We start from the raw sequence: 15935 nt of genomic DNA on the forward strand, positions 1-15935 counted from the left end.
TGTGTCCTGTAGGGTTTCTATGAGTCCAAATCGACTCGATGACAACAGGTTTGGTTTTTTTGTTTGTTTGTTTTTACGTGCAGATTGCAACATAGAGGGAGGCTACAAGATAGAGAGTATTCAAGAAAGAAATGAAATAGGGAAGATACGTGCAAACAAGCTTGCAGACAATGATGATAATAATAACAAATCACATTTATTTTGCATTGGCCACGTACCAGGCTCTGAACTCAGCACTTTACATTAATATCTAATTTAATTTAATCTGTATGCTGAGCCAGTAAAATGGGTTTCATTACCCATTATTTAACCCATTTATAGGTGAGTGAACTGAAGGATCAGAGGAGGAGGTATGTAATTAGCCCAGAGTCAGACAGCAAAGGAGTTGGAACTGACACAAAATCCATTTTGTTCCCAAATTTCCTCTCTTCCCGCTGTTCTACTCTGCTTCCCTGATATTCTTCCAACTGGTAGAAGATAAATAAATCCTGCCACCTGGTGATCTTCTCCTCTAGAGTCTGAGTACAATTTTAGGAAGTTTATTTCCATGTGCCAGCACAGCATTTTTATAACCTCGCTTAGAGAAAATGGCATTGCTGTTCTAGTTTCACCGCAAAGTCAAGAATATTTTGCCAGCCAGCTGTTTCCAACACCACTGGCGCTTCTGTTGGTTACCAAAACTCATAAATGCTTGCTGGTGCTTTTGAGAATAATTATAATAAACAGCTAACAGTTGTATAGCATTTTATAATACTCCAAGGGCATCCATTCCTTTTTGTTTCTCTTATTGTTGTTTGTTGTTGTTGTTTATACATACAGCAGTCCTAGGTGTAGTTGGGTAGATGTCGTCTCCCATTCACAGATGAGCAAAAGGGAAAGGAGTGAGGCCAAGTTTCCTTCGCCAACGTCCCTCAGCTGTTGAGTCGTAGAGCCAGGACTAGGAGCAAAGTTTTCTTCCTTTTAATCCCTTACTCTTTTTAGACTACTCTTAACCATTTCTGTTATGCCCAAGACTGGTGGAATAAGAATAATTCGCATTTGTGTGATGCCCTGACCTTGGTTTCTTGTCTCAAGAAATCTCATTACCAACGATTCGCTCTTCTATTACTTTTTTTCCTTAGTGTCTGAGAAGTCTCTTAAGAGCTTTCAAAAGTTACCATGTCCCACCATGCCTTTAAATGTTACACTTGTTGAGTTGACTTCACTCTCTTTTGGCAAAGTTCATGTGCTTTACTAATTGCAACAGCTGTGGTTTTCCTTCCGCATCACCATTACCACATCTGACACCATTTCCCCAACCATTGAAATATCATGGCATCTACTGCCACACCAACTTAAAGAGGAACCGTAGAAATAAGGGAAAGAGAGATTAGAAGGATTGGTCATCTACAGTTTCAGTCACAATCCGTACATCAAGTGCCAACTATATTACTCACCTCCTCTCCTTCATTTGTGTGAAGTGGAAATTAAATCAGCCTGGCTCTGGGAGAGAAAATTAGAGAATCTTAGTGTTGGACTTTCAGAAACTCGTCTAGTCTAACCTCTTTTCGGGAAGATTTTTACCCTATCTCAATAAGACAATTATTTGCAGAGCCTTTGAAATAATCAACAGAAAGAAAAGACAACCCTCTTAGCTGTCCCACCCCTCTACTCTGCTGCACCTCCACTAGTGCACTGGGCTTCTCGGATTTTCTCTGAATGAACTACCAGGTGAAGCTGTAGGGACTCCCGGAAAGTGTCTTAACAAAAGGACTTAGTCGACTCTGAAATCAGGTTATATTAGTTGAGTTTTGGGGATGTATAAAAACTGTCATTCATGAGTATAAATATTAATAAGGACTAAAGTAAATATAGAAATAGTATAACTTGTTAAAATGAGAAAGAAATAGCACTTAGTTCTTTTAGAATGTTCTTTTGGGGTCAGTCTAATTAAATTCTATATCTAAGCCCACTATAGTGTTGCTGGTAAATGCAACCAAATATAGATTTCTGTATAGACAGCAAAATGTGATAAAGGGAGACCAGGCCTGGAAGCTTGATGTGTTAAGATTTAAGTTTGAAACCTAGTGCTGCACTTTACTACCTTGTGAATTATTAGATTTCAATTAAAGCTCCAAACCTCAGTTTCTTCACTTACAATCTCTCTATTGAGAAATAGCTTCTCTTAACACTTTGCACAAAGATATATATTTTTAAAATGGGGTTATAATTTAAATATCCTTTTGAAATATGCTTTTTCCCCCCTAAAATGAATTTTAAATATCTTCCAGGCCATTTCATATTTTTCTGCATGATTCTACTTACTGACCACTCAAAATTCCTTTGAATGCATACAGTCATAATGTATTTTTCTAGCCCTCTATTGCTGGACATTTCTTACTATCTTATTATCTATCTATCTATTGCTGTTATTGATCAAAGTGTAGTAAGCACCCTTAGATGACCATCGTGAATATTTTTTTCAGAATATATTCATAAAATAATGAATTACTTGGTTAAATGGAGTGCAGATTTATAGTGGAAAGGGCATGTCTTCATCTATTTGTCTGTCTCATATCTTTACTTATTCTCTACCCCAAGAACATACTCGTAAACCTGTTGTGCCATCGAGTAAATTCCGACTCATAGCGACCCTACAAGATAAAGTAGAACTGCCCCATAGGGTTTCCAAGGCTGTAAATGTTTATGGATACAGACTGCCACATTTTTCTCCCTTGAAGTGAATGGTGGATTCAAACAGCTGACCTTTCATTTCACAGCCAAGTGCTTAACCATTGCACTACCAGGGCTCCTCACAAGAACATACCAGAAAAAAAAAAAAAAAAAAACGTTGCCTTCAAGTCAATTCTGACTCATGGCAACCCTATAGGATAGAGTAGAACTGCCCCATAGGGTTTCCAGGGACTGTCTGGTGGATTTGAACTGCCTATCTTTTGGTTAGCAACCATAGCACTTAACCACTATGCCACCAGGGTTTCAACAAGAGCATACACTAGGAGGGAAATAACCTATTCTAGAAAGTTGGATTCAGACTTTAAACTCTTAATTTCCAAAACAGCTGTGTTACCGATTAATGACAGACACCTCCCACCCCTCCACTGTTCCTCAGTCCATGGAGAGTTATACTCACTTCCTGAAAAACTTGCACTGGTTTTCATCTCTTTTTGTTTTAAGATGTTATCTAAGACTCCGGGGATTTTTTTTTTTTCCTAATCCCTGGTCAAGCAATGTTTAATTGAGCTTCTATTAAATGTGAAATCTAGCATGAAATTTCCTCTACCGACTATAGGCTCACTATGAGTCAGAATCAACTGGATGGCAATGGATTTGGTTTTTTTGGTTTTACTATAACAAGCACCAAGATTGTACACTGGAGGCCACCCTTTGCATCCAGTGTAATCCTAAGAAGAGAGTTCCCAGGCTTCAGAAATACACGCTTCTACTGGCTATGGAGCCCTGGCGGCACAGTGATTAAGAGCTACAGCTGCTAACCAAAAGGTCAGCAGTTTGAATCCACCAGCTGCTCCTTGGAAACCCTTTGGAGGCAGTTCTACTCTGTCCTATAGGTTCACTGTGAGTTGGAATCTACTCGATAGCAACAGGTTTGGTTTTACTGGCTGTGGAGGAATGGATAGTAGCAGAACAGTGCAGTAGCTAATCTACTTATGCAAACCCCTCCACTACCTAGTCCTGGTATATTTGGGCTAGACCTTCAATCTCATTAGGATTGAGCTAGGACCTTCCTGGTTGATAATGGGCCTTCCTGGCACATTAATGTAAATAAGCTATGTCAGAAAGGACCCTGTTGCTGTTATTGTTGTGTGCCATCAAGGTGATTCCAACTCATAGTAATCCTACATGACAGGGTAGCAGCAACTCATAGGGTTTCCTAGGCTGTAATCTTTATGGGAGCAGATCGCCGGGTCTTTTCTTTCAAGGAGGAGCTGGTGGATTCAAACTTCAGCGTTCTGGTTAGCTGATGAGCACTTAACCATTGTGCTACCAGAGCTCCTTAGAAAGGATTCTAGATCACCTAAGAAGGAAATCTACGCACTGTTATTGGATTTTCTCACCACAAATAATATCAATGGAAAAAAATTGGCTGGTGGCCTAGGATGCACTCATGTGCTACATTTTTATCATTGTTTTTATATACCTTTTTTATAGTAGTTCCCAGGTCATTCATTCATTCAACATTTATTCAGTTTTGATTGTGTGACCAGTTGTATTCTACTATGTGGTTAAAAATACAATCTGTTATTCCGAAAGCCAACTCTTCAGACAGGGATTGGACTGGACTATGGGACAGAAAATGATACTGGTGAAGAGTGACCGTCTTGGATCAAGTAGACACATGAGACTATGTGGGCAGCTCCTGTCTGGAGAAGAGATGAGAGGGCAGAGGGGATCAGAAGCTGGCAGAATGGGCACGAAAATAGAGAGTGGAGGGAAGGAGTGTGCTGTCTCATTAGGGGGAGAGCAACTAGGTGTATATACGTTTTTGTATGAGAGACTGACTTGGTTTGTAAACTTTCACTTAAAGCACAATAAAAATAAAAAAATAATGCAATCTGTTCATACTTCATATTTCTCCTAATACTAATTTCTACTAATACAATGAAGTAGAGAAAAACTCTTAGTGTATTTTAAAAGACCATTTTTTAGGTTACACATATACACTAATGAAGTTGCAGCTTAAGGACCTCTGTGGAATTAGTCAGATCATGAAGCAAGGAGCCCTGGTGGTACAGTGGTTAAGTGCTTGGCTGCTAACCGAAAGGTCGGTGGTTCAAATCTATCAGCTGCTCTGTGGGAGAAAGATTTGCAAGTCTGTTTCCATAAAGATAACAGCGTTGGAAACCCTATGCGGCAGTCCTACTCTGTCCTGTAGGGTCGCCATGAGTCGGAATCAACTTGACAGCAGTGAGTTGGTATCATGAAGCAGATTGATTCAATAAACATCCATCAAAATATACAAGCAGAGCAGGAACTGTGAGAGAAGAGGTTTGGATTTCATATCTGTGCCCTTATGAATTCACCTTCAGTAGGACTTTGGGTATGCACTTTCCTGGTTGAGTGCATGGGTTTTATTGCTTGGAATTACAGGCACATTAACATAAACTGTTAGAAAATTCCTAGAGCACCTTAAGTAAGGATTCCTTAAGTACCATTTATAAACTGGTCACCATGGCTATTACCAGCAAACACATAAAGTCAGCCTGGTCAAGGATGATCTGTTTCTTCCTTCTTCTCTTCTGGCTTTGAAACCCCTCTCATTTATCATTTTGCTGTTGGCGTATTTGGCCATCCATCTTGTCTTATTGAAACCGATGGTAGTGATAACTTGCCTGAGAAAACAATTTTAGATTCCCTGTAGCACAGCGTAAATCGATTGGTGTGCAGTGTAGCAGATCATGTAGCCAAATTCAGTTTGGACAGTATATCTTTATTTTCCCCCAGTAGAATCATTAATTCTTAAGTTGCCAGTCAAGTTCTATAAACTGTGAATTGTACAGTGGGTTTTGGTCGTAGGGCACCAAAGGCAATTCTGGGGCTTCCTAAAGAATGCTCTGTGGCTACCACACCCACTGGGAAATTTCACCCTTGCTGCTGCAGAGGCAGTAGTTTCAATAGCATTTCCCAAAGTATGGCTCTGCTGGGCACAAGGCCTTGGTCTACTTTAGTGGCTATGGGGACCCAGCTACCTGCAAAAGCGGCAACCACCCTGGGGGCTCTGTGTAACAAGTTCATAACCCCGTGACACCGATGGATCTATGCACTACTGCATCCTCTTATCCAGGAAACAATAGCTATTGCGTCTCTACCATGGGCCAGGCATTTTGCTCAATATCGGAGAATTCAGAGGTAATAAGACACAGCCCCTACTGTTAAAAATCTGATAGTTTATAAGAGGGAAGACATGAAGAGAAATGACTAGCCTTGGGTTGCTAATAATATGCACACCTAATCTTCTCGTGAAAATTAACTGTTCATTTACAGAGCTAGCTTCCCAGCATATGTAAAAATCTGATCGTTCGTAAGAGGGGATACATAAACAGAAATAACTACTCTTGGGATGCTACTAAGACATGCACCTAACCTTCACCTGAAAATTAACTGTTCATCATCAGAATTAGCTTCCCAGCATATTTTGAGGCTAAATGTAAATCATAATGATTCGAAACATGGAAGACTAGGTAGGGAGCAGAAGAATTCAGGCCTAAGCAAGAAACCTTCCTACTAAATAGCTGGGGCAACTGACACTGCAGGAGAAGGAGAGAACAAAGGTGGGGTCCAGAAGGAGAACCTGAAGGACTTGACAAATCTATTGTGTTCATGGCAAGAACTATCGTGGAGGTTTCCCATTAGAGGAACACAGCACAGGAGAAGAGAATCCAGGACACAGTCCGTATTCTGGGTTTACACAATGGGCCATCTGTATCTATGCAGCAGATGAGGGTGGAAGGCAAGCTAGGAGAACCTAGAGGTAGGAGGACATGCTTGCAGGATCAGCAGCTGTTGTAGTAATCCATGCATTAGATGATAGCAACAAGAACCTGGATGGTTCAATAACGGAAGTGAAAGAGAAGGAATAGTTGGAAGAATAGAGGAAAAGTTGTAGCATTAATAAATTTATAAGAATGAAATAAATACTTTTGCACCAAGTTTACTAGAAAAGCTGACAGCACATAAAAAAATTCAAACTCTTAGGAATTATAAGAGTTGTTATATAATAATGCATTATCTCGCATTATCACTTGGGTTTTATTTGAAAATATTTGAGGTTTACATGTTATTCAAATATGAGCTGAATCTTAGGTTAAGACACAAAAAAAGTAGCTGAGCAAAGCAGGAGGATATGAGAATATTTGCATGTAATTTATGCACTTAGGATTACAATATTTGGCAAAGTACCTTGCGCCTGGCAACTCTCAATCTCAATATCAATCTCAGTGACCCCACCGAATCACCCAAAATTGAATAGATTAAGCAAAGTTAAAGAGAATATCACCAATGCTCTAAGGGTGATACATTAGCATATTCTCTTTCTAAATTTGTTTTACACAACTAGGAAAAATGTGAATGGAGCTTTAGTTGATAGATTGGGCTTATTATGACATCCAAACTTAATTCCTACTGAAAGTGGATTCATACATTGATTATTTCTAGTTATGAGCTAGGCAGCCCTGTCTCGCCACCAAGGCATCTATTTCTCATTTTCTCTTACACATTCTAAAGCCATGATTAGCATCATATATGTTTATCAACATCCTTTTAAGAAACATTTTTGAGATAGAAATTCTCTTTATACTGATGACAAAACTTGGCTATGATTTTTATTTTCCCATAGTTTGTGCTAGTATTTAAAGGCCATAACACTAAAATACCAAAAAAAAAAAAAAGTGACCATCAAAAGTGAGTTCCAACTCATGGTGACCCCATGTGTGTCAGAGTGGAACTGTGTTCCACAGGGTTTTTAATGAGTTTTTTTTTGGGGGGGGGGGCAGCAAACCACCAGGCCTTTCTTTCAAGGTGCCTCTGGGTCAACTCGGACCTCCAACCTTTCAATTACGAGATGTGTTTACCATTTGCACCACCCAGGGACTCCAACACTAAAACAGGAAATCTAAATTTTAAATAAAATTTAAAATAACACTACACATCTTTAGCTGAACTTAATCCATCTATAAACATGGATGTATTTATGTATCTATCTACAGATGCCCTGCTGTGTTGTCTCATACATTTGGCAGGAACTACACCGCAAGCTCAGGTTGGGGAAAATCCCATTACCTCTTCCTCCCTGCCTCTGTGTACCACATTTTGATGGCTGTTGTTGCTGTCATTGTTGTTTCTTAGTGGCCAGGATCTAAGGGCTAGAGGAGCAAACACTGGACAATCTCAAATACACTAATTATACTTATAATTTCAACCAGCAAAGACCAGAAGGAGACCCTTACTAAAATGGGCTTGGGGCAGGTATTAAAAATTTAAAACACAATCTCTAAACCACACTGACTGTTGTTAGAGAAAAAAAAGTTCCAATATTAGCTTCTTGCTTTATTGAGTCATGCAGATCTCACTTTGTTATTAAATATCAATTTTTTTTCATCTATTGAATCAACCATAGAGAAATTTCCTAGTAGACATGGCTCAGTTACTACTGAGGAGAATAACAAGCAAGACTATTCATCTGAAACATATATAGCAAGAATGTCAGAAAGAAAAAAATATTAGAAATTTTTTCCCTCTTCTGATTTTGAAATTTAGATCTCTAGGTACATTGGGAATGATGACTTTTTTTTTTTTTGAGTCTCAGAATTGAAAAGAAGCTTAGAGATCCTTACCGCCCCCCATCCAATCCCCAGCCCATTGTGTGAACCTCTTCTGTCAGACTCAGTGACAGGTAGGCATCCAGCCTTTCCTGGCTCATAAGTTCTAGAGATGTGGTACCTTAAGACATCAGAGGCAGTCCATTCCATTGCTTAGAAATTCCTTCTTTGTCTTCAGAATAATCTACTTTTCCCTAACTTCTGAGTGTAGATCCTACTTCCATTTTCTAGAGCCATGCAGAATAATTTAAACCATTCTTCTAGATGACAACTGTTGAATTACTAGGTGTTGTTACATCAGCTTCCCCCAAGTTTCCATTTTCCCCTTAAGTAAAATCTTTAGTTCACTGTTTTTCTAAGTGTGGTCCAAGTACCCACCCCATCTCAGAATCACCAAGGGCTTGGGAAAATGCAGATTCCATGACCTCACCCCAAATAAAACAAATTAGAATCTACACACACACGCATGCACTCACGCGTGCGTGCACACGCGCGCACACACACACACAGCTCCTTATTGGTTAAAAGCACTTCAGAACAATAAGGTTTAAGGGCCGTTAAGTAGGTAGCTTTTCCTAACTGATCTCTCCTTACTATAGATCAGTGGTTCTCACGTTAGCCTGGTTCAGAATCACCTACGAGGCCCCTTAACTCCTCACAACACAGATCCTGCCCCACAGAAGGTCTAATTCTAGTATGGTCCAAGAATTTTTATTTTTAACCAGTTTTCAGGTGATACCGAAGCTGCGGTTTTTGAGGCCACACTTTGAAAACCACTGCCCTAGATTAGTCAGTTCTCTCCACTGTCTCCGCCGATGGAAGTCAAGGGCACACCACATGTCACAGCTGAGAGGTTACTCTCTGGTTACGCCCACGCTTCTAAAACCACTACTTGAATTGTATGGGACTAAGAGTCAATTATGTTTGTTCCCATAGTTGTTTATCATGATTAAATTTATTGCAATAACACAATTAATTTAAATATTATGTAAAGCTGGTAAAACTTTAGTTGGACAGAAAAAGAGATGTTTTTATGAAAACTAAGATGAACACTTAAAAAGACTTGCTAAAGTAAAGGTGTTTTTTTTAAAATGCTGTCAAATTAAATATGTGTGAGGCTTCATTGGAAAAGAGAGTTTCTAATGTTTTCTCACTTAGTAATTTCCTGTACTTTCACCATACTGCTTGCTCACCTCTTACCTTTTCTCCTGTTCATCAGTGGTCCTCCTAAATGCTTACTGAACACAGTACTTATGTTATGGCCAAATCCACATAGAGCGTGGCTATCACCTTGATACCTGTGTGCCCTTGGCAACTGGTCAGATGATTGGATCACATAAACCAGTAGAAGAGCAATGGCAAGCTTTGCGCTTTCTTATCCCCATTACCTCACCTTGACCTCTGGAGCCAGGAGACATTCTAGAATGTATTTCTGAGACTACAGAAACTATGCAAGACACTGGGAGGCAATGGCAGGAAACAAACAAGATCAAATTGTAAGGAAATAGCAAGAGTTAACACGTTCCTATTATGTTTTTAATCCAAAAAATCTTGAAAATCCTCTATCCTTCTCTTTAAGCTCTCTCACAGCCATCTCCTTCATTTGTTCTTGGTCTGTTTAGTGTTCTGTAGACTGGCAAAGACTGCTGTGTGTTTTTATGACAGCAATAAAACAAGTGGACTTAGTCAACTAAACAAATGTACCTTTTCTCTACTTCCTTTGTGGATTAGCGTCTGGAGGGAAGAAGTGTGGAAAGTTACGTCCATCTCCCTAATGCCCTAGTCTCAGGCTGTAACTAAGTGCCTGGTCATCATATCCATTTCTACCCACCCACTGCTCCTTATTATCAACTTCCTGTTACAACTAGTAGTGTAGTGGTTAAGAGCTACGGCTTCTAACCAAAAGGTCAGCACTTTGAATCCACCACGTGCTCCTTGGAAACCCTGTGGGGCAGGCATGCCGTTCCACTCTGTCCTTTAGGGTCGCTATGAGTCAGAATCTACTCAACAGCAACAGGTTTGGTTTGTTTTAGTTTTGTTACTACTTAAAGACCAAGAATGATTTTAAAATTCAGGTAAAATTTGTAACTATTTATTGTTTAATTGGAAAACCAAGAACAAGCACATAAGTAGTTTTTGTTTTGATTTTCCCTGATTTTAACAAAACCTCTACACAGTGTTTAGGTTACAAAGGAATTGGCTGGTGAAAGTGAAGTTTTATTATAAGACACTAGAAAACTTTTTGTCTGTAAAATTATTTTATTATAGATTAAGATGTCACTCTATATTCACTTAGATTTGTTTTTTCCTCAAAGTTATTATGCTTCTTTTTCTAGCCTATGGCCCACTAACTAGACATTACAAAATCTCATAGGATCAACTGTTAAGAGCAACACCTCTTGAGTTTTTGTTTTGTTTTGTTCTGAGTTTCTGTGCTTGTCCTTCTCTATAGTTTTCTCTTCCTGCTGTAATCTATTTCCTTTAACAATCTGACAGGAAGGGGCATAAGTCACATAACATGTATGCATCATTTTGTTAAAAGTGTTATTCATAAAAAATTCAATTATAGAAAAATTTGGTAAAAATTGCTGTTGGTAAGGGTTTCTGTTTTGTTTTTGTTGTTATTGTTTTTTAAGCTCCTTTAGTTTCCAGAATCAAGAATTTAGAACCTACCTATAAAAATCAATCATATTCTTCAATTTGAAAAAATTATGAAAAGATGATTGGCAGAAGTTGAAGTTCTAGACAGCCTCCAGGAGTCTGCACTGAAAATGAGTGACACAAAGCAGCTGATAGGCGATTCTATTCTTTCTTACCTGTAAGAGGGGATTATTTTTCTTTTCGAGACTTTCTAGTAGAGTGAGCAACTGATGGCATACACATCATAGCTTCTTGATGCACTAGAATAGTGCCTCTGCATTTTTTCTTCCAGTACGTAGAAAGGCGGGGTTTGTACCTGCTTTGCAAATTCTACCTTGTTCACATAGATCCAAGCGAACTTTTATTTGCCAACTCCATGGTCTAAATCCAAGTGATCTAGGCCTTCAGATCTACAACACATATTTGATATTCATGTTTTGATTTGATTTTTGACCCCTGTCTTAGTCATCTAGTGCCGCTCCAACAGAAATACCACAAGTGGATGGCTTTAACAAAGAGAAATTTATTTTCTCACAATCTAGTAGGTTACAAATCAAAATTCAGGGTGTGGGCTCCGGAGGAAGGTCCTTGTCCTCAAACTTCCCCTGGTGGAGGAGCTTCTCAGGCATAGGGACCCCATGTCCAAAGGACGCAGCCTGCTCCTGGTGCTGCTTTCTTGGTGGTCCCCAACCCTCTGCTTGCTTCCCTTTCCTTTTGTCTCTAGAGAGATAAAAGGTGGTGCAGGCCACACCCCGAGGGAAACTCCCTTTACATTGGATCAGGGATGAAATCTGAGTAAGGGTGGTGTTGCAATCCCACTCTAATCCTCTTTAACATAAAATTACAATCACAAAATGGAGGTCAACCACAGAATACTGGGAATCATGGCCTAACCAAGTTGATACACACATTTTGGGGGGGACATAATTCCATCCATGACAACTCCAAAGGGCCGCTTAAGCTGTTTTTACTTAGTTCCAAAAAACCCATTGCCTTCGAGTCAATTCTGACTCATAGTGACCCTAAAGGACAGAGTAGAACTGCCCCATAGGGTTTCCAAGTAGTGCCTGGTGGATTCGAACTGCCAACCTTTTGGGTAACAGCCATAGCTCTTAACCACTACGTCACCAGTGTTTCCTTTGCTCAGTTAACCAAAAAACGAAATCCATTGCTGTCGACTCGACTCCAACTAAGTTTATTTGTCTCCAGTACACCAAACAAATATCCTTATTGCATATTTAGTAAGTTCATATCACCATCACACAAAGAGTTTAATTTTTTTTTACTATATTAAGATGTATACATGTATTTCTCAATTCTGTTTGCCTATTTTTCTATTTTTTTATTTTTCTATTATAATCATACATAAAAGTTGTAATAGCAATAAATCCAGTTTTACCATGTTCTTGCATTTCTCCATGGGCTTCCATAAAAGTGTTTTTTAATTGTCTCCTGAGACAAGAGCTCATCAGGCTAAGCTTGTACCTCACCCCTTTCAATGAAACTCATGCTAGGCCAAGTACTAATAACTTTAAGGACATTTTCAAAAAAAAATGTAGAAAGTGAACTGTGTTGCTTCTTAGTAAATTTACAGTAGTTTTCATAGTTTAAATAAAAATTACTACATCCAAGTTGTAAACGGCTTCTTATTTTAATGCAACTATTTCACTCTTTGTCCCAGCATTTTGAACCAAATCACATTAATCTGTAGCTTTAATAAAAACAGTTTTATATTAGCATCCTTCTCCTGGTCCCCTACTATGTAAGAATATTCACTTTTGTGCCTCCACTAATATATTCTTCCCTGGGTTTTGTTCTGGGTTATCCCCCAAAGGGCGTTACAAACGTAAGCATCTTAAAAAAAAAAAAAACCCACTGCCGTCGAGTCAATTCTGACTTATAGCCACCCTATGTTTTAAACATGAATTATTCAGACTTAGAATAAATATATATGCACACATGTATACATTTGTATTAAGAACACAAGACAACACAGTAGTAAATATAGGAAAATACATAGTCTTCAACTATGGAAAAGTAGTTTCTTGATTCCGATGTTATTTGATTAACCTTTTTCCAGAGGCTGGGGTGGAAAAGTGAGATAATTCCAAAATTTCAATTAATTAGCAATGAATTATCTGCCCTTCTCAGAGTCAGAATAATGATTTTGGATCTTGGTGTCCAGATGAAGACAGCTAATGATAATAACAGCCAACGTAAACTGAGTACTTAGAATGTTCAAGAATAGTTTAAAGCAATTTGCATGTATTATCCTTCACAACAAGCTTTTAAAGTAGGTATTCTAATTATTCACATTTTATAGATGAGGAAAGTGAGGCAGAGAAGTGGTGGCAAGAAGTATATGTTTTGTTTCTAAGGCTAATGTAAATTATAAAGTGGGGTGCTGCTTTTCTGTGTGTGTTATTTTTTTCTCCCACAAAGTAACTTAAAAATAGCCCAGTGGGAAATATCTTCTTTTAACTTTGTCCTCTTTCACTATCAGCTGGTAAAGGCTAAGTTGTGCACCCTTTTCCGCAATTAAAAGAAAATGGCACTTGGTGTTCATTGTTGCTCTTCATGTCAACAGAAGACCCTTGTCAGTTATTACGCAGTGTATAAGAAAGCTTGTTCTCGCAGTTATTAATCATTTCTCCAACATATTGTTTATTTGTTTGTTTTCCCCAAAATGTGAGCACATATGGCAATTTCTCTCCCAATACCCCACTACCTTTTTATCAAACTCTAAGTCACGTTAGGTATCAAATCAAGACCTTGGCTATAGCTGTAAGGTATTATAAACCATTATACTTCTCAAAAACATGTTTGCTCTTCCCTTATTATGTTATATCTGAGAAGGAAAATTTGATTCAATAAGTGGATCATCTATTTTGATATAGAGCATATAAAGTGAGAGAGAAAACAGAAATGAATCAACAATCTGCTGTTCTGACCAGAATTTCTTATCTCTCTAGAGTAGTTGTAATTAACAGAAACAGTGTTGACTTGCAAGTGTTCCAAAATAAATAAATAGATAACTAGGTACTCTAGGTGTTAACACAATATGTAGAGTTCGAACATATGGGATTTTTTCTGGGGTTGACGTTGGAGGAAGTCAGTTGGAAAATAACAGGAAAGTTTCTACAGTCAATAGGGACCAGAGAGACATTTATGTTTAGATGTATATTTGGTACCCTTTTCTCCATCACTGTATAGGACAGAGGATGGTCTTGAATTCCCACCAGTCACACTCTCAAAAATGCATTTTATTTAATTCCATCATACCCTCCACGAATCCTGATATTCACAAATGCAGCAACACTAATTTCAGCAATCGAAGAATCCATTCACATTGCTATCTTTCAGAGCAGCTTATTAGGATTTGTTGTAACTCATGTTTATGACCAGTTGTGAATGTAGGTGTTGCATCATTGCTAAGCCTCAGTGGAACGTTTATGGACATGTTTTATGATTTGCTAATCTGTGCTGTGAAACCATCAGTCTGTTTGCAGTGGGGAGGAGAGGGTGGAAGGAAGGATGGAGGGTCATTTTGTTTGATGTGTTGATAGAGGGATGGAGGGAGGGGGCTGGTCATCAAGTTTGAACTAAGATGTACCTAAAGGGTCCAGTTTTGACCCTTGCACGAATTTCAGCTGCGATAAATACATGTTACTAGTAAGCAAGTTTTGAGTGGTCATGCTGTATTTTCTGCTGTTTTTTTTTTTATTTTTTCTTGTGCTTTATTTTTTTCCTCAGGGGAAATCTCTCACGTCAAAGAGGTTAACAAGCCTCGTTCAGTCTTACTAAAAGGATCGTCCTTGTAGCATGGAAGCAGACTGGAGTCGTTGCACATATTTTGTTATCTGGAGCAGAGGACATTAGACCAAGGTGTTGCATGAGCAAAGGACCTGACTTGTTTTTTTGTGTGTGTGTACATTAAGGCATTGCCATCTCCAAGGGCCTCTTTACCATCTCAATGCCTCCATTCGAAATGTTGTCTGCTTACTTCCTTCTTGTACTAAGCTGGATCTGTATCTTTTCCTTTTTAATAAGTTCAAGTGAAGTAAAAAAAAAAAAAAAATTTTTTTTTTTTCCTCTCCTTCTCTCAAAGCTTCTGCTAGACACACAGTTCACTAAAAATTCAGTCAGTCACAAACTGGATGAATAGTAAAAGAAAAAAAACATATCAGTAAATATACATATGGCTTCACATTATTAAACAATAAATTAGCAGAGGAAGTTTCATTTCACCAATGTATTCCGTCAGAAACAAGCTCATGTCTTTGTTGTCTGTACATTCTCAGTTAATGTTTCTTGCATTTATTTTTATACCATATTTAAATAAGAAACACCTTTTACTCCAAATGTATTAAAGTTGATCCCTTCTCTGTAAATTTGTGTATGTTTATATTGTTGTTTTATCTTTCATTAAAAGATGCAGAATCTCATTGCTTTAGTAAATTTTGCCTTCAGTGCTAACTGAAAAAGAAAAGTAATTTTGACCAAGACGTCTACAAATGTAAAGGTGTAAATTAGACTATCACCCCGAGGGTTAATTTCAGGGTTTCAACACAAGCTTGGATCGTGCAACAGCCAGGAGCATATCAAAAGTCTTTAATTTGGGGGCGAATCAGGCACGATAGCCATTGGTGGTTCAGCGGTAGAATTCTCACTATCCATTCAGGAGACCTGCGTTTGATTACCAGCCAATACACCTCACACACGGCCACTACCCATCTGTCAGTGGAGGATTGTGTGTTGCTATGATGACCGGGTTTCAGTGGACCTTCCAGACTAAGACAGACTAGAAAGAAAAGCCTGGTGGTCCAGTTCCCCAAATCAGCCAATGAAAAGCTTATGAGTCACAATGGCGTAACCTGCAACCAATCATGGGGATGGTGCAGGACCGGGCAGCATTTTGTTTTGTTGTGCATGGAGTCCTCATGAGCCGGGGCGGGGGTGGGG

General features: G+C 38.7%; 1 protein-coding gene across 2 annotated transcripts in view; it reads left to right on the plus strand.

The window, feature by feature from the left end:
* RGS7 (regulator of G protein signaling 7) overlaps positions 1-15096 on the plus strand; it is a 572390-nt gene extending 557294 nt beyond the window's left edge. For both annotated transcript variants that reach the window (XM_049867941.1, XM_049867940.1), the window contains one exon: positions 14727-15096. Coding sequence is in view for 1 of the 2 variants with exons in the window: in XM_049867940.1 (XP_049723897.1) it covers positions 14727-14777 (51 nt within the window). In the remaining variant the exon portion in view is untranslated. The remainder of the gene's footprint in view (positions 1-14726) is intronic.
* The last annotated feature ends 839 nt before the right edge of the window (positions 15097-15935 follow it).

The sequence above is a fragment of the Elephas maximus genome, chromosome 24 (genome assembly GCF_024166365.1).
Source record: "Elephas maximus indicus isolate mEleMax1 chromosome 24, mEleMax1 primary haplotype, whole genome shotgun sequence".
Classification (NCBI taxonomy): domain Eukaryota; kingdom Metazoa; phylum Chordata; class Mammalia; order Proboscidea; family Elephantidae; genus Elephas; species Elephas maximus.